This window comes from Rhamphochromis longiceps, linkage group LG12 (assembly GCF_057381845.1).
Source record: "Rhamphochromis longiceps isolate RC_006_pf linkage group LG12, R_longiceps_female_GT1.1, whole genome shotgun sequence".
Classification (NCBI taxonomy): domain Eukaryota; kingdom Metazoa; phylum Chordata; class Actinopteri; order Cichliformes; family Cichlidae; genus Rhamphochromis; species Rhamphochromis longiceps.
The window spans coordinates 29745792-29767193 of record NC_140568.1 but is presented as its reverse complement, the minus strand read 5'-3'; the positions used below and the strand labels follow the sequence as shown (position 1 = coordinate 29767193).

General features: G+C 37.2%; 1 protein-coding gene across 7 annotated transcripts in view; it reads right to left on the bottom strand.

Moving 5' to 3' along the window:
- Window positions 1-2057: 2057 nt before the first annotated feature.
- LOC146657551 (solute carrier family 28 member 3-like) overlaps window positions 2058-21402 on the bottom strand; it is a 44555-nt gene continuing 25210 nt past the window's right edge. For 5 of the 7 annotated variants that reach the window (XM_085425710.1, XM_085425711.1, XM_085425712.1 and 2 more), the window contains 11 exons: window positions 21135-21212; window positions 20927-21007; window positions 20569-20649; window positions 20338-20463; window positions 19443-19567; window positions 19102-19270; window positions 18785-18982; window positions 17859-17940; window positions 15889-15987; window positions 3627-3741; window positions 2059-3512 (listed from right to left, as the gene is read on the bottom strand). In XM_085425710.1, coding sequence (XP_085281836.1) covers window positions 3395-3512; window positions 3627-3741; window positions 15889-15987; window positions 17859-17940; window positions 18785-18982; window positions 19102-19270; window positions 19443-19567; window positions 20338-20463; window positions 20569-20649; window positions 20927-21007; window positions 21135-21212 — 1272 coding nt within the window. In that variant the 3' untranslated portion in view covers window positions 2059-3394. Of the gene's footprint in view, window positions 3513-3626; window positions 3742-15888; window positions 15988-17232; window positions 17300-17858; window positions 17941-18784; window positions 18983-19101; window positions 19271-19442; window positions 19568-20337; window positions 20464-20568; window positions 20650-20926; window positions 21008-21134; window positions 21213-21402 lie in introns of those variants that run through there. The other 2 variants (XM_085425708.1, XR_014914072.1) reach the window with 2 other exon arrangements.

The window sequence follows — 21402 nt, the reverse complement described above, 5'->3', positions numbered from 1 at the left end:
GCCTGTGGGCCTTTGAAAGTGAGACTCTTGTTAGTACTCAAGTTTCTTTTAAACTCAGAGGAGGTCATTCATCAATTCATGCACGGTCTCACATGAAAATTGTTAAATAAATGGAAACGTGTTGAGGATGTTCTGAACTTACAGTTAGCGACCCCAACCATCTCAGTGTGTGGTGAGATCATCAATCCAAATCGGCACCTAGAGAAAATGTCTCTCCTGCTTTGCACGCTATGCAGTCAACGACACATACGTTTGCACTTTTATAGCTTTCATAACTATGGCTCTTTGTTTCTCTGTGAGCACACCACACGTGTGTGGATACTTGTTCATAATGTGATTTAAAGCAAGTTGTGCATGTTTGAATTTTGTGCACGTCTGTAAAGGTGGCCCAGTGTATGATTATGTGGGATTAACTTTTATGGCACTGGTTTAAATGTACATTTACCTTTTGTGCCTCTGCACATTTTGTGTGACTGCAAATAAATTTTCACTTTTTAAAAAATGTTTCTTAATGAAATAATAAGCTAAATTTGCCCCCCTGGTCAAAGTTGGTTTCCTGTTCAGTTGATATGCTTTGATGCCAATCCTGATTTAAGAGTAGAATATATCTCTGATTCTGTTTTAATTATTACATTTTATAAAAGAAATAATAAAAAAAATACATTGAGAAAAACCTCACACTCAAATCAACTAAACATACAAGTTAAAGAGTGAAATTTGTTACAGATTTGATGATAAAGCTCTCAAACACAAAGTAAGTTCGGTAAGTAAGTCAGATTAAAAACCCATAGTTAGGTTGTTAAATATATATATATGTACAATTGGATATATATGATATAATTTCCACACAGCCTTCCAGCAAACCATGCATAGTGTTACAAAACAATTTTTAAGAACTGATTAAGTTAGAGGGAGAACTTGGCTGTACAAAGAGGGCTGCTGAATGTCTGCTATATACAGTAAATATACACAGCCTCATTTTTAGATCAGATCTTTCTTACTTTATTGTACGATAAGTTTGATTAACGTGTTTTGAAAATGAAAATGATTTAAATCTCAGAGGATTCAAGGAGAAGAAACTTGTAGGGTGAGTTTATTCTCTCCATTTGATGGTTTGTTTGTTTGTGTGTGTGTGGGTGTGTGTGTGCATCTTTTAGAGCAGCCAAAGATATTTACTAATTTCACTTCTTTTTGAATATCTTTAAACTAGCTCATAAAAAAAAAAAATAATGTGCCATAATATTTTTTTAATATGCCAGTATTAGCCACAAAGCTGTTTTTCAGTACCTGGATAAAACCAGAATATTTTTTTAACATGCATTTCTTTGACCAGTGACAGTAAACTCAGCTAAACATAGCTGGTCATGGTGTGCCAAAGAAAAATGTTATTAAATTGGTGAGATTATTCCTATAATTAGTTAACAAGGAAAAATGTAAATTGTCTCCTTTTGTTATATATTACAGATGCAGAAAAGTCGTCTAAACTAAACGGCTCGTTGTTTTAAACACACCGATTTCCCTGAAAATGAAGACAAAATGAACGATGCATGTTTTCTTTTTTTTTAGAGGTGCAAATGTTAAGATGGAGCCTAAACATGCCCTATGTGTCAGTGTCTCATGGCTGAGTTCAATGTTCCCTCTTTGTGGGTGTGTGAAATTCGCACATGTGAACACACCTCCTGCCCACCGAGAAGGGAGCCATCTGACCTTTTGCTTGTGCTGGAATTAATGAAGAGACTGTCATTTGTGATCTCCATGATTGCATGCTCATCTCACATATGCAGATGTTGTAAATGTACAGCCATGATACCTTCCTCTTTGTTCTGTTTCACATTTCCTGAAATCCCCCATCGTTTTTCTCAAAACCGTAAAGTTCAGAATCACATTTTCAGATTACACTCACTTCGAATGCGACTTCTGGCAAGATCATATTTAACTCAACATTTTTTATCTTTGCTAAAAAAATCCAACGTTGTTTTCTGATCATACAGACAGAGAGGGTAAAAACTCTACTGGGATATGACTACCAGCTAGATCAAAAACAGATTTGACGTACAGATTTTCCAGCTAACTGTGAATGAATGAATAAAAAGCACTTTATTACAAAGATATAGGCAAACATGTTTACAGTATGCAAATGCCAGAGGCAATCTTGAACGCACGGAGTGAAAAAATACATTACAGCAAAAAAGATCCAGAGTTAATTAATGAAAATCCAGTAACTTTAAACATTCCTGGTTAGCCAAAGTTACAAGTCTTTGTGCACCTTGAGACCAGACACCAGGCTTTGACGTGTTTCCTGCTCAAATAGGACAAAGTGTTGCTTGGGAACATGCCAATTCCCGCTGATTCCTTCAAATTTTGCATCTATGTTTATGTGTTCAAGAAATGTGTTTTTAAAGGACTTTGTCAATAATGAGAACCTGTTGTTGTTGGGAGAACAGAAGAGTCTCCTGGTCTCAATGTCCTGGTTATAGAAGCCATAGAGAATCTGCTGAAAATGGGTGCATATATGTATTGTATTGTATTGGTTTTAACAGTTTTGAGAAACTGAGTGTAAGTACTGAGATGGTTGTTTTACTTGTGTTTAATTGGAAGGCATTGGAAGTCTCTCACTGTGAAAATAGGTATTATTAAGAGAGCATTACAAAAAATAAATATGACCATGTGCCTCTCAGAGTGGGATTTAGTGCTTTAGCAATTCAGTAAAGCTGTAATGAGCCAGATTCTTGGACAATCTGCCAGTCAAACCAGTGTGCCTACATAATGACCTGATATATCCAGCGTTTAGGTTGCTAAACAGGAACCAAAAGACATCAGTGACATCTAGTGGCTAATCAGTGTGCCATTACTGAAAAGTTCACCACTCCAGGCAAGGCAGGATCAAGTTGTTATAGGTTAGATCCTCTCTGTCAAGCTTGTAATTAAGCAGGTTTTGCAAGTTTTTCTCATTTTTGTGCTGGAAATGACTCTGATATAGTTTTTTGTACCATGAGATTTTTGCACTATTTAGAAACTGACAAGCTTTAGAAACACATGTACAGACATAGAAAATATCAATCACATCAGAGCAGTTTGAAATGATTGTTTACATAATGATTGCTACAACGTAGAAACAAAATAAAAGTAAAAAAAAAAAAAAAATTAAAGTGCAAATGTATTATTTTCAAACTATATAGTAATAGAAGTAAGAAAAGGATATATGACAAAAAAGCCACTATATTTTAAACTATCATTATAAAACAATGCAAAAAGTGTGGGTAAAAGGACGTTTTTGGCATGTTTCATTTTTAAGTTTTTTTTGTGAAAGAAAACTTAACTTAAAAAAAGGAAAACACCCTAAAAAGGATTTAACCTGTAAACAGCACATCTCTGTAGCACTGGAGTGTGTGATTTACAGCATAAGGCTGCAGTTGAAAAGTTCAGACGGCGTGAGCGTGCAGCAGCCCAGCAGACTGCTCTGACTGAATCCGTCCCCTGTTGTCACGTTCCATGGCTCATACACTGTCACACTGCAAATGAAACACACACACATGCACGAGAAAATGTCCACTTGGTCAGATGAGTGAGTTGTAATATCGTTTTAACTGGGCAACAGTAATAAACAGTAATAAACACACACACACCTGTTATACAGCTCTGTGCAGCAGGCGTGCATCTGTGAGCTGTTGGTCATGCTGGTGTTGTTGAACTCTACACTCAGCAAATGTGGGCACTCAGAATCAGGGATGTACAACATACCTAAAACAAAACAAAAATCCGAGTTGTGGTTTTAAATGTTATGTATGTAGGTTTATTATTTGCTTTTATAAAATATGCCAAACAGATACATTTGGAAGATTTAAAGATTTAGGAATCAATTCAATGTAGCTCAAAATGTTACATTTTAAAAATAATTCTGTTATGCCAGATCACTGTATAAAAATGCACATAAAGATGCAGATGAAGATAAATTGAAAGTACTTATTAAATTGTACGCAGAAATGTTGAAGATTGATCAAAAGTACTTTAAAATGTACATTTTTGCAAAGTGTATATTTTAGTGTACTATCAATAAATGTTTCTTGTTGTGTATTGTGACAGACCGCTGGCCGTCGTTATGAGATTTGTCAATCGGAAGAACAAGGTCGCAGTGTATGGAACGCCAGGACTGCCATAATGAATTAATTAAATACACCATTAAATAATTAATTAAATGTGGCAATAATTAATTAAAATTGGAATTAATTAATTAAATAAATAGTTATGATATATGTAATTAATTAATTATTGACACATTTAATTAATTATTTATGTATTTCACGTTTTAATTAATTATTGACACATTTAATTAATTAATTATTGACATATTTAATTAATTATTTATGTATTTCACATTTTAATTAATTATTGACACATTTAATTAATTATTGACACATTTAATTAATTATTTAATGATATATTTATTTATTTCATTTTGGCAGTCCTGGCGCCTGGCTCTCATCATGAAATAATTTTATCTGTCAGCCTCACCCATCAAACTCAGGGGGCGGGGTTAACGCTGATCGAGTCAAAACCATTGCTTTGGCCTGGTGGCCATTGTTTCTAGCACACAACAACCGGCATGTGGAAGCTAACAGAACTGAGCTTTGAAAAACCCTGTTTGTGTGTTACCAAATACCGTTTTAATATTTTTTTAGCCGAGAATGTAGTGGTTTAATCTTCATGTGTCTGGTCGGTTTGTCAAGATACAGCCTCTTTGCAAAAGTGTTTCGATGATTTCGGAGATGTCGTCCCAGTCTCACGGCAAAGCGTGGGATAGACCCGCTCGCCTCGCAAGCAATCCCACCGACAAAGCGCAGGCCCCGGTACACAGCTGTAGTAACCCCCGCTGACTTCTTTTACTGAGGTTATATTTATCGGTGTTTTATTTCCTGATGTTCTTATGTGTCCTACGTGTTTCAGTCGCCAATTCTGAATTATAACTAACATTAAAAACATGTTTAAGGAGGAGAGAGAGCAAATAAATCTGTTTAACATCTGATCTTTGGGTTTTTATTCAGTAATCAGCGTGACCTGTGTATAAACACATAAAAGAGATAACGTTGGTGTTTCCGTCATGTAGTAACTGCTGGCTTTAACTGTACAAAGGTTGTTCGACACTATGAAACATATACAGACTTCATGATGTTCGGCTAATATTTTTATTGTGAATATTAATCATGCTGACCTCGCTCTGTACACCACGCAGCGAGGTCAGCATATCCACGATATCCTCAGCTCCATGAGTTAACACAAAGTTTCCCAGCTGACTATCTAACTGCCAACTATTCCAGAGACGTGAAAATATACAGCATAAAGAAAAGTGTAAGAGACTCAGCAGCAGATTAGAATAACAGTTATACATTTAATAAATCACCAAATGAATCCAAGAAACGAGCAAACCTGTTCCGACAATTTGAATTTGTATTCCCTCAGCTGCAGACTCGCTGCTGTTTAAATGTTTGAAAAGGAAGATTAGATATAAAAAACGTCAAACATAGACTCAGTCTGCCTTCACATTTGATATGAGGCCAGCACGTATAGTGGCCTCAGCAGGCTATTACTGAAATACACGTGCTATATCTTAAACTATGATATAAACAGGGAGGTCCTATTAACATGTTTAGTTTTAAAGGACACCTTCCTGCCTTTAGTCTCATTCATGAGCAGTATTCGTTTTCTTCTAACATCCAGAAGTCTGCACGATGTGTTTCATAGTTTGTAACAAGCCTTTGACAGGTAAACATAACATGACCGAAAAAGCAAAAAAAAAAAGAAAAAAAAAAGAGAGAGAGTGTTGACATAAGAAGAGAAAATGCTCTCAATTATGGAGACAGACAAATGGTTCATTTATGTTTGATGTGTGTTTATTCCTCCCTAAATATCGTCGGTGAAGTTCGCCATGCATGTCAGATTTTCCTGCGCATTTTTATACCTCTGCCAACAGAGAGAGAAAAAAAAATCACATTCTAACAGACAGCTGGTGCTTAGAATACAGTTGAATAACTATTAAAAAACAGATAATATTTAGATGATAGTTCAGTCTAACACATGTGCCAGTGAACCATTAAACGTCTGTGAAACTATGCAGTTATGAAACGTAACTTTAACCTCAGCCAAACCGATTTGCTCAGTTGTAAATAAAACAGCGAAGTAAACGTGACCCGACAGACAGAACCTGAGTGAATGAAGTCCAGCGTTTAACCACTGAGAGCTAAAACTCAGCTGAGGTTTCAAAGCTGTGTGCCGGTGATTGGACATCAGCCGCTGATAAAGCTGGCTCGCCTATAAAGTGCTCTGTAAGGAAACAAGCTCCAGCAGCTCTGCGCTCGGGGAAAACACTATATTTACTTATCTTGTGCAGAAAAATGCGCTGACATTGCGTTATATCGAGCACCGGCTGCCCAGTTAAACTGTGACTATCACCAGGTAACTAGGCGTGTTTCTTGAATTAGCAGCAGGTGTTAAACAGCTGACAGATGAGGAGGAGGATGCATGCAGGTAAACTGAGGGTCTGCTGAGCTGATCGCTGGTTTCGTGAGAAAAATGTCAGCTCGTTCTTTATGTTACAGAAGCACAGAGACACAAGACCAGGCGGAAAGAGACGATCATTCGGTGAAAATGAGAATCTGCGAATGCAACATGTGGAACACGGAGAGTGGAATATGTAAACAAACCGGTTAATGTACCCCCTCGGTGCACTCTGCATGCTAACTGTTAGCAGAGCTAGTGAAATCTCTGAAAACATCTGAGCACTTTTGCAAGCATGTTCTATGTTGACAACCTGACCAGACATACGGCGCGACATTCGCGGCTAAAACACTGTTAAAAGTGTAGCTGGTGACAGAAAAACGGGGTATTTTAAAACTACACCACCACCATTGCTGCCTGTGATTTGATCTGCATTCTGGGATACCTGGCTGCCCCAAGTCTACACAAGCAATCGATTTTCTAGGATCGACCTGTTTTGACTTACTTTGCACGGCAACCAATCAAATGTTAGAGAAGCTGCATGGGCAGCGTTAACCCCGCCCCCTGAGTTTGATGGGTGAGGCTGACAGATAAAATTATTTCATGACGAGAGCCAGGCGTCAGGACTGCCAAAATGAAATAAATAAATATATCATTAAATAATTAATTAAATGTGTCAATAATTAATTAAATGTGTCAATAATTAATTAAAATGTGAAATACATAAATAATTAATTAAATGTGTCAATAATTAATTAATTAAATGTGTCAATAATTAATTAAAATGTGAAATACATAAATAATTAATTAAATGTGTCAATAATTAATTAATTACATGTGTCATAACTATTTATTTAATTAATTAATTCCAATTTTAATTAATTATTGCCACATTTAATTAATTATTTAATGGTGTATTTAATTAATTCATTATGGCAGTCCTGGCGTTCCATAGCAGTGCTGAAACAAGGACGCAAACTGAAAGGCACGGATGTTTTCATTAATGAGCATCTGACACGAAAAAACGCAGACGTCGCGAGGAAGGCAAGGCAACTGAAGAAGAATGGTAAAATACAACATACATGGGTAACAAACTGTAAGATTTTCATTAAGCTAAACGGGACACCAGAAGAGGCAAAAGTACTGATAGTGAGGAACATGGAGGATCTGGACAAGTACAACTGACACTAATGTATCGAGGTAATATATAACTCTAATGACAATCAAATGATAAATACACCAACATCTCTAATTACACCAGGAAATGACATGGACATGTTGAAATTAATTCTTCAACAGAAAGTAATTGATCTAGATTGTGAATATAAGGAGCATAATATAATAGATCCAGAAATAGATTCTGGAAGTAACTTTCTCTCTACTTTTGTTAAAAATTGTAATTATTTCACTCAGGAACAATATGAAAAAGAAATTAACCTAGACGGGAAGCTCTCATTAATTCACTTTAACAGCAGAAGTATGTACTCTAATTTTGATTTCATTAAGGACTATTTGCAACAATTTTCTCGCCCCTTTAGTGTTATAGCCATCACTGAAACTTGGTTCAATGTCGATAAAGGAATAGATTTTTGTTTGAATGGATATGATTTAAAATACATGAATAGATTAAATAAGGCGGGCGGCGGGGTTGCTATATATGTTCATAACTCTATAAAATATAATGTTGTAACAACTATGTCTATGGCTATTGATGGAATTTTGGAATGTTTGACTATTGAGATCATGAATGAAAAAAAGAGAAATGTTATAATAAGTTGTATATATCGGACACCCAGTTCAAGTATTGACACTTTTAATGAATGGATAGAAAAAACGTTTGCTTCGGTGAACCAAAAATTACTATTTATCTGTGGTGATTTTAACATTGATTTGCTAAATCCAACAAGGTTAAAAGCCATTGATGACTTTACTGACACGATGTACAGCTTATCACTATATCCAACAATAACAAAGCCAAGCAGAATAACATCACATAGCGCCACTATTATTGACAATATTTTTACTAATGTCATGGATTTCCAAATTAATAGTGGCCTGCTTGTCTGTGATATAACTGACCACTTACCAGTTTTTACTTTGTGTGACTATGATTTTAAAAAAATAGATACCAAGATCATGATAGCAAAGCGAACAATAAATGAAGAAGCAATTCATGCCTTCAATTTCGATTTAGCACAACAAGATTGGAGTTCGGTGTATGAAGAGTCAGATGTGGACAAGGCTTATGACAATTTCCTAGATATTTTTACTATGTGGTACAATAAACATTGTCCTGTAAACGAACACATGACAAAGAAAAAAAAGATAAAAAGTCCTTGGCTCACAAAAGGAATTATTAATGCTTGCAAAAAGAAAAACAATCTGTATAAACAGTTTATCAAAGTAAAAACAAAAGAAGTGGAACAAAGATATAAAGCATATAGAAATAAATTGACTGATATTATAAGAACGAGCAAACAACTTTATTATAGAAGAAGATTATATGAAAATAAAAACAATATAAAAGGAACTTGGGATGTGTTAAACAACTTAATTAAACAAGGAGCTTCTGGAACATCATATCCTGAATATTTTACTGATGCAAATGGTGAAAATCACAACATGAGTAATATTGTCGATGGGTTCAATAAATTCTTCATAAATGTTGGCCCTGAACTAGCAGCAGACATCCCGTGTCATAAAAATTAAAATATCAGCAATATAAAATCAAATCCCTTTTCACTGTTCCTCTCAGCTACAAATGAGCAAGAAGTAATAAATATCACATTAGAATGTAAAATTAAGTCTTCAATGGATTATCACGACATAAATATGTCTGTAGTTAAACAGGTTATTCTGAATATTGCTAGTCCCTTAACATATATCTGTAATTTATCATTTCAGTCCGGTTGTTTTCCAAAAAAAATGAAAATTGCGAAAGTAATACCACTATATAAAAGTAATGACAAACACAGTTTTACCAATTATAGGCCTATTTCTCTACTGCCTCAATTCTCAAAAATTCTAGAAAAACTTTTTAATTCAAGATTACAAAAATTCCTTGAAAAACATCAAATAATAAATGTTGGTCAGTATGGTTTCAGAACACAAAGAACCACTTCAATGGCGATAATTGAGGCAGTAGAAGAAATTACTGATGCACTGGACAAAAATAAATATGCAGTTGGTATTTTTGTTGATCTCAAAAAGGCCTTCAACACAATTAATCACTCAATTTTATTGGATAAATTGGAAAGATATGGTATTCGAGGGAAAGCTGGTAACTGGTTAAAAAGTTATCTAACGGGTCGGGAACAATATGTTAGCATAGGGCATTACCACTCAGAGAAACTTGGTATTAATTGTGGTATTCCCCAAGGGTCAGTGTTGGGACCAAAACTTTTCAATGTATACATAAATGATATTTTTGATGTTTCTCAAGTACTTAAACTCATACTGTTCGCAGATGACACCAACATATTTTTCAGTAGCGATGATTATACTGATCTTGTAATGACTGTAAACAGGGAGCTAAAATTAATAAAAAAATGGATGGACATAAATAAATTATCATTAAATATAAATAAAACTAAAGCAATGTTTTTGGTAATTTTAAATATAATATAGAATTACCAATTATCATTGAAGGTGTACCAATTGATAATGTGAGTGAAAACAAATTTTTGGGAGTTATAATTGATAACAAAATTTCATGGAAACCCCACGTCAGACACATAAAAACCAAAATTTCCAGAAGCCTCGCAGTTTTGAACAAAGTGAAACAATTCCTTGATAAAGATGCACTTCGTACTCTGTACTGTACCCTGGTTCTTCCATATCTTACATATTGTGTGGAAGTGTGGGGAAACACATATAAAAATACAACTAATCCATTAGTCACAGTACAGAAACGAGCACTGCGTATAATTCACAAGGCTGGTTATCTAGATCATACTCACAAATTCTTTCTTCAGGCAAAGTTACTTAAATTCCAGGATCTGGTTAATTACAATACATCCATAATTTTGTATAAAGCTTTTACTAAACTTTTACCGGCAAATTTACAAACTAGATTTGAAATTCGAGAAAAGGTTTATAATGTTAGAGGATTTGGAGAATTCAAATTACCCAGAACTCGAACAACCCGTAAAGGTTTTTGTGTGTCTGTATGTGGTGTGAAAATCTGGAACAGTCTGAGTTTACAACTGAAACAATGCAAAAATATTCATAGATTTAAATTTCTCTACAAACAGTTGGTCTGGTCACAGTATACTCAATGATGGTTTTTTAGTGTGCTCTGTAATGTCTGTCCTCTTACCATTGCTGGTATGGATTCAAAAAAAAAAAAAGAAAAAAAAAAGACTGTGCGTATGTATGTACATATATGTACATGTGTGTGTAGATATATATGTATGTATATGTATGTGTGTGTTTGTTACTTGTAGTTATTACTGCCTGTTACCTGTGGTAATGTAATTTATAATTTATATATTCTGTATTCAGTTATGAAGGCTCTAATTGTTGCTTGCGAGCTGCAGTTTAGATGCTTGTATCTGCCCGGGGCTGTTGATGGGACTGTATGCAATAATGGGCGTAGCTGCGGGAAGTATATTGTTTTGTTTTGTTTTTTTGTTGATGAGTGAGTATAGGGGTGGGATTTAATAAGTTTTCTTCGTCCCACTCCTTTTTCAGGCAATTTTTGTTTTTTGTTTTGTGCATTTTATGTTCAATATAGGTATTTGTTGTGCCTGGAAATGAACAAATAAATGAATGAATGAATGAAAATGAATGAATGAATTGTCAGTATTATGTAGTATGTAATGACATATTTCACCCATTGAACTACAGGGAGTGCAGAATTATTAGGCAAGTTGTATTTTTGAGGAATAATTTTATTATTGAACAACAACCATGTTCTCAATGAACCCAAAAAACTCATTAATATCAAAGCTGAATGTTTTTGGAAGTAGTTTTTAGTTTGTTTTTAGTTTTAGCTATTTTAGGGGGATATCTGTGTGTGCAGGTGACTATTACTGTGCAGAATTATTAGGCAACTTAACAAAAAACAAATATATACCCATTTCAATTATTTATTTTTACCAGTGAAACCAATATAACATCTCCACATTCACAAATATACATTTCTGACATTCAAAAACAAAACAAAAACAAATCAGCGACCAATATAGCCACCTTTCTTTGCAAGGACACTCAAAAGCCTGCCATCCATGGATTCTGTCAGTGTTTTGATCTGTTCACCATCAACATTGCGTGCAGCAGCAACCACAGCCTCCCAGACACTGTTCAGAGAGGTGTACTGTTTTCCCTCCTTGTAAATCTCACATTTGATGATGGACCACAGGTTCTCAATGGGGTTCAGATCAGGTGAACAAGGAGGCCATGTCATTAGTTTTTTTTCTTTTATACCCTTTCTTGCCAGCCACGCTGTGGAGTACTTGGACGCGTGTGATGGAGCATTGTCCTGCATGAAAATCATGTTTTTCTTGAAGGATGCAGACTTCTTCCTGTACCACTGCTTGAAGAAGGTGTCTTCCAGAAACTGGCAGTAGGACTGGGAGTTGAGCTTGACTCCATCCTCAACCCGAAAAGGCCCCACAAGCTCATCTTTGATGATACCAGCCCAAACCAGTACTCCACCTCCACCTTGCTGGCGTCTGAGTCGGACTGGAGCTCTCTGCCCTTTACCAATCCAGCCACGGGCCCATCCATCTGGCCCATCAAGACTCACTCTCATTTCATCAGTCCATAAAACCTTAGAAAAACCAGTCTTGAGATATTTCTTGGCCCAGTCTTGACGTTTCAGCTTGTGTGTCTTGTTCAGTGGTGGTCATCTTTCAGCCTTTCTTACCTTGGCCATGTCTCTGAGTATTGCACACCTTGTGCTTTTGGGCTCTCCAGTGATGTTGCAGCTCTGAAATATGGCCAAACTGGTGGCAAGTGGCATCTTGGCAGCTGCACGCTTGACTTTTCTCGGTTCATGGGCAGTTATTTTGCGCCTTGGTTTTTCCACACGCTTCTTGCGACCCTGTTGACTATTTTGGATGAAACGCTTGATTGTTCGATGATCACGCTTCAGAAGCTTTGCAATTTTGAGACTGCTGCATCCCTCTGCAAGATATCTCACTATTTTTGACTTTTCTGAGCCTGTCAAGTCCTTCTTTTGACCCATTTTGCCAAAGGAAAGGAAGTTGCTAATAATTATGCACACCTGATATAGGGTGTTGATGTCATTAGACCACACCCCTTCTCATTACAGACAGTGGCGTGTCTAGAAAATTTTTGTTGGGGGGGGCCAGGTAGGGGCACAGATTTGGAGAAGGGTGGCAGATGTAATTGGCAGATAATGTTTAAAAAAAAATTCTACCAACCATTAACCATAATTCAATAAGCCTATAAACCTAATAACTGAATGCGCTTTTAACTCTTATTAGAATGAGATTTTAACCACTACGGTGCAAAGTTTTTAGATACTGCGTTGATAAAGTACAAGAGATACAATCAGTGCTTTGTCAGTCTTTACTCAGCATTCAAGGACATCAATATTTGCATAGTATTTTTACTGACATATAGTGCACATATGTTTTGGGCAAAAACATTTTTTAATATTAAAATATGAACATTTGTAACAAACAATTGGCAAATTAGCCAGTTCCAATGTAAAACTTTATCTGCCTGTTAAAAAAAGAAGATAATCTTCTCACAAACTGGTGTTTGATTTTGAAACAGGAAAAAGTGGAGAAACAACTGAAAAGATTAACATTTGAATAAAACCTGAAAGCAAGTAAATACTTTCTATGCTGCCTTTTGGTAAACTTTGGTAATATTGATAAAGAACAACACTGGCTGATGATGAAATACAGTCAGCTGGCATGGTGACACTGCCAGTATTAACCTGCAGGGCTGGACTGGGACAGAAAATCGGGCATTTTGACTACAGACCGGCCCACCAGGTATTAAAGCCATAAAGACTTTGAATGAAAACAAATGCTGTTGTGACAGTGATGTACACTGTCTTGTTGATATATGTATGATTTCTATACATTTTACGTCAGATAAAAACTTTGGTTGTAAAATTTAGATAATTATTTAATAAAAGCTAGATATTTTAAATGAGAATAAGAAAGAAAAGTATTTCTTTGTGCCCACCTTTCCCTGTTAATGCCCTACCTGGCCCCCTGGCAAAAATTTCCTAGATCCACCCCTGCACAGTTACCAGCTGTCAGCTACATAAAAAGGATCCTGGTGTTATTTGTCTCTCAGAAACAGTTGATAACTTCAACTCATTCATGTCACCTAAAAGTTAAACCTGTTTCTCCATCACCTGTTCAGCTCTGATGATTCAGTAAGGACATCTCCTGGTTTCATCTTCATGTTTCCCTCTCACCACATATCCAAACCGACATCATGACCAGCAGCTTTACAGCTGTGGCTCCAGCAAACATCAGCTGATACTAGAAAGTAATATTAAATAAATTCTAACAACAGCTGATCAAGCTTAAACGTGCTGCTGTTGTTTAGCGCGACATCTGCTGGTTTCCTCTTTCTGGCGCAAAGTGGGCGATAAATAAACAAGAGAGAAAAGCCGATCAGCTGATCATTGATCAGTTTCATGATTGAAGTAGCAACAGGAGAGGGAGGGGGAGAGAATGAGAGAAGAAGAGGCAGCTGTGCAGCGTAACGACAGAATAAATCCAGCTTTGTGTCTTTTTTCCATTATAGCTAAAGTTCGGGACAAACTGCATCTCTTCTCAGCTCAATACGAAACGTGTAATATTTTCTCTGAATGAGGGACCATTCCATATTTTTAAGGAGCCGTTGGCAACTCTACTAACTAACCTTATGAATAAAATAAAGTTCACTATCAGTAACATCATAGAACCCACCCACCTAAAAACTCCATCAAGCTGGCTAGAACGCAGTACGAGTTATTGCAACTGACGGTAAAAAGTCAGCACAACGAAAATAAACTGCACCTAAACTTGGTTTATATCTGACCCAGATAGACTGCAGGTCATAACTTCTTACCTGAAGTTCAGTTCACCTGACACTCGGACTGGCGGCTGCCTCGGGTCTCTCCTCCTGCCTCACCTTCCCTCATCCACCTGCTGGCCTCTGTGGAAGCCCCGCCATAGCCACCACCAAACAACTGAGTTATTTTTACACATCGACCTGCATCTGGCAAATCCACCACCTCTCATTGTTCATGCCATTACAAAAAAAATAAAAAATAAGTCACTGGGGATATGCCCGGTATGCCCGATGGCCAGTCCAGCTATGTTAACCTGCAACCAAATCTGCAGCTCCATACAGCAATGTTACGACTTAGATTATATCTTATAACTCATAACTCTTATGTTAGCTGCCCTCAGCAGCATACTGTCTGAAATATTCCACGGCTGCAATAATTCTTTAAGTGTTATTTTTTCTTTGGTATTCTAATTTCACCGAAGTTTACTAAACTCAACAAACTTAATATTACTTACCGGGACATTTATTCTGTCCTCATTTTCTTTCACCGAAAAATTGTTTCCTGCAGTGCCGTCTTTCGTGCTTGGCTCTCCTACCTTTGCTAACGTGATGCGCATAGCGCAGAAGCCGATGGTGCATTCACTTACACTCGGATATCTGAGCTTCACCGTGAAAACATAATCGTACATTTGATATTTGATTGAATTTTGTTTTACCTTTGGGGTGGCACCTGGGGTGGCCAGTCTGGTTGGGGGGGTGGCCTGTGCCCCCCCAGGCCACCCCGCTGGACACGCCATTGATTACAGAGATGCACATCACCTAATATGCTTAACTGGTAGTAGGCTTTTGAGCCTATACAGCTTGGAGTAAGACAACATGCATGAAGAGGATGATGTGGACAAAATACTCATTTGCCTAATAATTCTGCACTCCCTGTATAGCCTATTTTCATGTAGGATATAAAGAAACATTTGACACTAAGGTGACTGATTCCTGAATAGTTAACAATGAATAATGACTAAATCTTAATTAAGGAATATTTTACAGATAAAGATAAATTATTACATGCCAAGTAAGTAAATATAGTGTTAGTATAATGCTTAATTGTATTATTTAACCCTCAAACTCTCAGGTACTTACTAAAAAGCTGGATTTGAACTGATTTTTAAATAGTAAATTTAAAAATGTGCTTAAAACTCTGCAGTTGTAAAAGCTAAAATAAATGTTTTTGAACTAAGAACAATGTCAGTATACAAGGTTAATATACAGTTGCTGAAAATTTAATGCACACTTTCTGTAGAAGTAGTTGTTTGATCCAATAAAGATATTTGTACTTGATGAGGAAATATATCAAACATAATACTTTATTACCGAGAACATCAAGCCTGGCTGAAGAACAGATGTTACCTGCGATACAAGCTGTCATGAAGCAAGAGATGCTGCCTGCAATCAGAGCTCTGAGGCCACAGCTGGAGAAATCAGATCGTCTGTCTGGAGCCATGGCAGCTGGGGAAAGAACAATTATGCCGTACAGTTAGGTGTTTAAATTTCATAGGGACATTTTGTTTATAACTTTGGCTCTGTGCTTCTACAGTATGTTTGAACCAGCAATCAGTGTGAAATGGAAATTCAGACCTTCAGCTGTAGTTCAGCGGGTTAAAATGATTAGAGGAATTAAAGGCAGTTTTATACAAGGTGCAAATGTAATTGGACTATTCCCTAAAAAGCTGTTTCATGGACAGGTGTGAGGGAAGGAGCTCTCAGTGGGGGTGAAATAGGCAACAAAACAGCTATTTCCATAAAACAGATAGTGGGAACATTCTGGGAAAAGGATCACACAGGTGAGCTGTGCAACATAAAAAGATAAGGACATTCAGGTAAGACAACAGTGGTGAATCACACGATCCTATTATAAAGAAAAACCCCTCAACATCACTCAGCCAACCTTACAGGTGGTGGGCAACTTTTACCTGAAGGATGGCGGTGGGAGGTTATTGAGAAACAAACGGTAGCAGATTGATGCAGCTGAGTTTCACCTGTGCTTATTGAGGATTTGATAGGAGAAAGAAGCAATTCTGACACATATAAAAATGGCCTGGTAAATGGCCTGTATTTGTATAGCGCTTTACTAGTCCCTAAGGACCCCAAAGCGCTTTACACATTCGGTCATTCACACACTGGTGATGGCAAGCTACATTGTAGCCACAGCCACCCTGGGGCGCACTGACAGAGGCGAGGCTGCTGGATACTGGCGCCACCGGGCCCTCTGACCACCACCAGTAGGCAACGGGTGAAGTGTCTTGCCCAAGGACACAATGACTGAGACTGTCCGAGCCGGGGCTCGAACCGGCAACTTTCCGATTGCAAGGCAAACTCCCAACTCTTGAGCCACAATCGCCCCACGTATAGAGCTAAACTCAGCGGTCAGATTCAGATGAATATAATAAAATTGACTGTTCAAGTAGTCCAGACATACTGTGAAAGCAAACCAGGAGCTTCAGGAGTGCTACAAGCACCGAGACAGTCACCTGATCAAACTACAGACTGGAAGACCCACAAACAAACAGCTGAACACAGGACCAGCAAAGCATCAGAAAATCTATTCTCTGGTGATGCCCATGGCTTCCAAACCTCAGACTTGTCCTTTGTAGACCAAGGACAAGTTACTATTATATTAGACTGTCCTGTTACATTTGAGCACAACAGCAGAATGACATGAAAAGTTAAAATTGACAGTTTTTTTCTTCTTACCCTTCTATAATCAAGACTTTTTGCTTATTTTCAGTCCTTTAATACTTGAAGGATCCCTGAGCTGTGTCTGGAGAAGAAATTGTGAAGATGTTTTTAAAAGTGCATTTATCAGGTTTGGCCTTGTCATTGTAAATGTCAGGACCGTTGAAATGCATGATTGTTCATCTTTGTAACTTCTTCGCTACACTTCATCAAAATGATGAATGTGGAGTTTTTTCTTAATTTAAAGTAATCATTTTTTCATAGTCACGGTCTGTTCTTTGACTGAAAACAAGCACACAAATTAGACTTGTCCCATTACTTTATATAATAATAGTTATAAATGCGTTTGTTTAAACTTTTGATAATTTTCTGTCTATTTGAGAGTTAGGGGAATTTGGCAGCTACAAGCCCATTCAGCCCACACACTGTAACTTGCCTTAAATGTGACAGATGGGTTCCTTGTTGTGCCAACCAAAAACATCAAGGACACCCCCTCCATCCCACCCCCCAGTCTGTTCATGTGGTGGAGATACTATCAAAAAATAGTGTGCTACAATATAGTTCAGAATTTTTCCAACATCATGAAGTTGAATGTTTTTCTATTTTTTTTTTTCTCCTCAGCTTTCGTAACAGGTGTCACTCACACAGCGCTCCAATGGACATCCCCAGTGAAGCAACGCTGGAAAATCCACACAAAGCGTATGTTGCAATGGCTTCAGAATGGACCTGGAACAGAGCAAATAAATCTAGTAAAGAAAACGCATGAAGTTGTAGGTATGCGGGGGGGTGTCATGAATTCCAAAAGCCTACATTTGCACTAATACAGTTTGATGTAAATAAATGTGTATATACCACCCTCTGGTGTTCAGCAAAAAAATTGCGCTGGGAAAATTCACAGGCGTCACTTGCCCAATTGACTGACACCTGACTGTCGAAGTTGTCTCCAAGCATTCAGTGCAGCATCGAAACGCATCGAATACCACCAATCAGCTCATATCTGCATTTGCCAGTGACTGCACAGGTGATTGTTCAACAACAACGTGTATCTGTGGATACTGGCCAAGTGACTAGCATAGCTGGAGACAGTCATATGGAAAGTGATGAATGGTCTGATACTGTTCTGTAAACAGAAGGACAACTGCAGTAGATATATTTCAAAGCTGGACACATTCATGGACTCGTGTGGGACAGATATGTTGGCATCTGCACTGATGGCGCACGGGCCGTGACTGGGAGACACGGAGCATTATTTTTTGTCTCAATGCGATGTTGTCTTTGTCCTCGAGGACAAGGACAAAACAGTTTTTCTTGTATGTTTTTTATTTCCCTGTTTAGTTATAGCTCTCACTTCCTGTTTTTTTTTAATGTTTTTTTAATGGAATCCACAGTTGTTTATCCTTCCTAACTGGATAGACTGATATCTGTGAAGTTCTGCTGACTTTGTGTGGCATCGTGATGACAGATGACTGATTCACTGTTTTGTGAACAGTGACTAATCATACTGAGCAAACCAGATAGGGAAAGAACTAAAAATTAGAAGAGAAATAGTGAGAACATGAATAAAACTTACAGAAATGTATTGCTTCACATTGTTCACATATTCTGGCCCCCCTGCCTTCCTCCGGTTTATCAACTCTGACAGCTTCTGAAAGGCCACAAAATCACTAAGGAATGTCTTAATGCCCATCAGTTCAGCAACAATGAAACTGTCCTCAAAGGAAACACCCATCATGAAGGAGAGAGGCATGAACACGTAGGAGCAGATGAGCTAAACAAGGGACACAAAGAAGCAGAAACAATAGAAAAATAGTCACATCAAGCTGTGTTTTATTATATTTATATAAAGTTTATTTTGGAGGGTTGGTGTATGTGTTTGTGTATATTCACTGAGAAGCTGAGCTGTGGACAGTCGAACATCCCTCCCAGCCAGGAGAGGACAGCATCAAAAAAGGACAGCAGGGCCATGAAGGCAATGATGTTGGCTAAAACGCTGGCCACTAGTGCGATTGCACGAGATGCACCAAGGGATGCCGCCTCCAACAAATTCTTGCTTTCACTGACGAAGAAGTCAGAAAGAAGTGACAGGATGAAGCAACAGCGAAATAATTTAAACAGAGTGAATTTAAAGATTGAACTGTAGAAAACCATTGTAACCATTTGAATCAAGTAGACAATAGATGTTGTATGGTGTAGTTATCTGTGTGTTTACTGTGATCACTCCTACCCACCCCTTGTCCATTTTGACTGGTCGATTGGACCTTGAAACTATAGTTTCAGGCCAGAACATCTTAGCAATGGCCAGGGAAGCTGGAGCAGACATTACTGTTGCTGTCAACAAGTGCGTTGCATCAACCTCAAAGGAAAGGCAACAAATGGCAGAGATTAATTTTTCATTTTCTTTTTATCAAATTGTCAAATTCAGTCACAAGCCTTAAATGAAATGAGAAATTACTCTATTTTTTGCATCCTGCTCTTTGAAATTGAGCATTAATAATTACAACAAATGTGACCTTTATTCAGCCATGAAGATGAATCTCTTTTGAGAGAGAGACCTGGTCGAGATAGAGAGCATAACTTTGGATGGTTTTTTTGATGTTGGGGTAAACTCTGCCCACTGCATTGCAAAATTTAAGCTGCCCAGGTCAATAGAAAAGGTTGAGAAGATAGAAATTGTGTCTTGATTTAAGTTTTCTGTTTTATTTCTGAAAATACTCACATATTACTTTCCAGTTCGTTAAACTTCTTGTTAAACTGCTGTCCAGTTATCACATGTGAGGTTGTCTTTGAACTTCTTATAGCCAATTTTTTTTTAAATCTTGTCAATCACTCTTGTATTTTCCTGCTGCGTTCCCTGTGTATACTTTTCATTGCTTGTAGTTTAGCACTTTCCCAATTCCCATTTAATTATTCAGACTTGACATGAATTTGCCTTGTGTCTGCCCTTATTCCCTTTATTTGTATTTTTATTTGTTTTTGTTAGTTTATTCACGAGAATAAAATTTTAATCAAGCGCACACAGGACAAGTTTGGGTGCCTAAACACTTTCCAAATATGCCTAACTCTGACAATCTCAACACTTCTTCAAATCCACATCCCATCCTTTCAGCACATCCTCTTCCTCACCCCAAAGGAGATGTAGGCTCCCAAAATGGTACCAGAGATGCTGGCAAAACCTCCTGTCATCACAGCATGGATCTCTGAGAGAGTTAGCTCACTGATATATGGACGAATCAGGAGAGGTGAGTTGGCCTGATGAGAGAGATGACGATGAGGACAGACAATGGAGTCGACTGAGATTAGTTGATCAATACAGTTGATATTAGTGTACTATTGTAAATGGTTACAGTTGCTTACAAGTCCAAGGAATATATTTCCAGCTGCAGCCATTGATTCTGCTGGAGATGTTCCCATGGTAACCTGCATTATGAATCCAATCTGGGGAAAAATCAGTGATGGAATGTAAAACAGGGGAAAACTGTAATAATAATAATAATAATAATAATAATAATAATAATAATAACAACAATAATAATAATAATGTGATAAATATAACACTATCATTATCATTATTATTATTAATATACATTCTCATTCCGTGCTGTCTGTTACTATAACAGTCAACAGTCTTATTTCTAAAATAATGCTTTGAAACAATTCATCTGACTCCTTATACAGCATGTCTTTTTGTGTCTGTGCTCTCCTCCATTCTCACCTTACAAATGAGCCAGGCCATGAAGCCAATGTAGTAGAGCATGGAGATGACAGAGCTTAAAAATACAAGTATTGGCATCACCTGCAGAGAGTCCACAATCAGCAAAATATTTGTAATGCTTCTAGTTATGTTTATACCTTGATATTAAAAACTAGATTGTCCTTTAAACACATTTAGTCACATGTGCGGTTTCACTGGATCGTCATACCTTAAAGGCAAGGAAGTGGTCCGTGTAACTTTCACCAAACACAAACTTTGATCCGGTATCTGTGAAGGACATAAACGCCTGCATAGAGATGTTCAGTTTTCAGCAAGAGAAAAAAGAAAATTGTAACAGATGATTTTTTTTTACATTTTAAATGTAGTGTTTCCATCATCTTAAGATTAAATGTCAAATATATGCAGGAGGAACATTTGTTTTAGAAAAGCAGTGATTGCTACATCTGCAAATTTACCAAAAGCAACCATACAAGCCA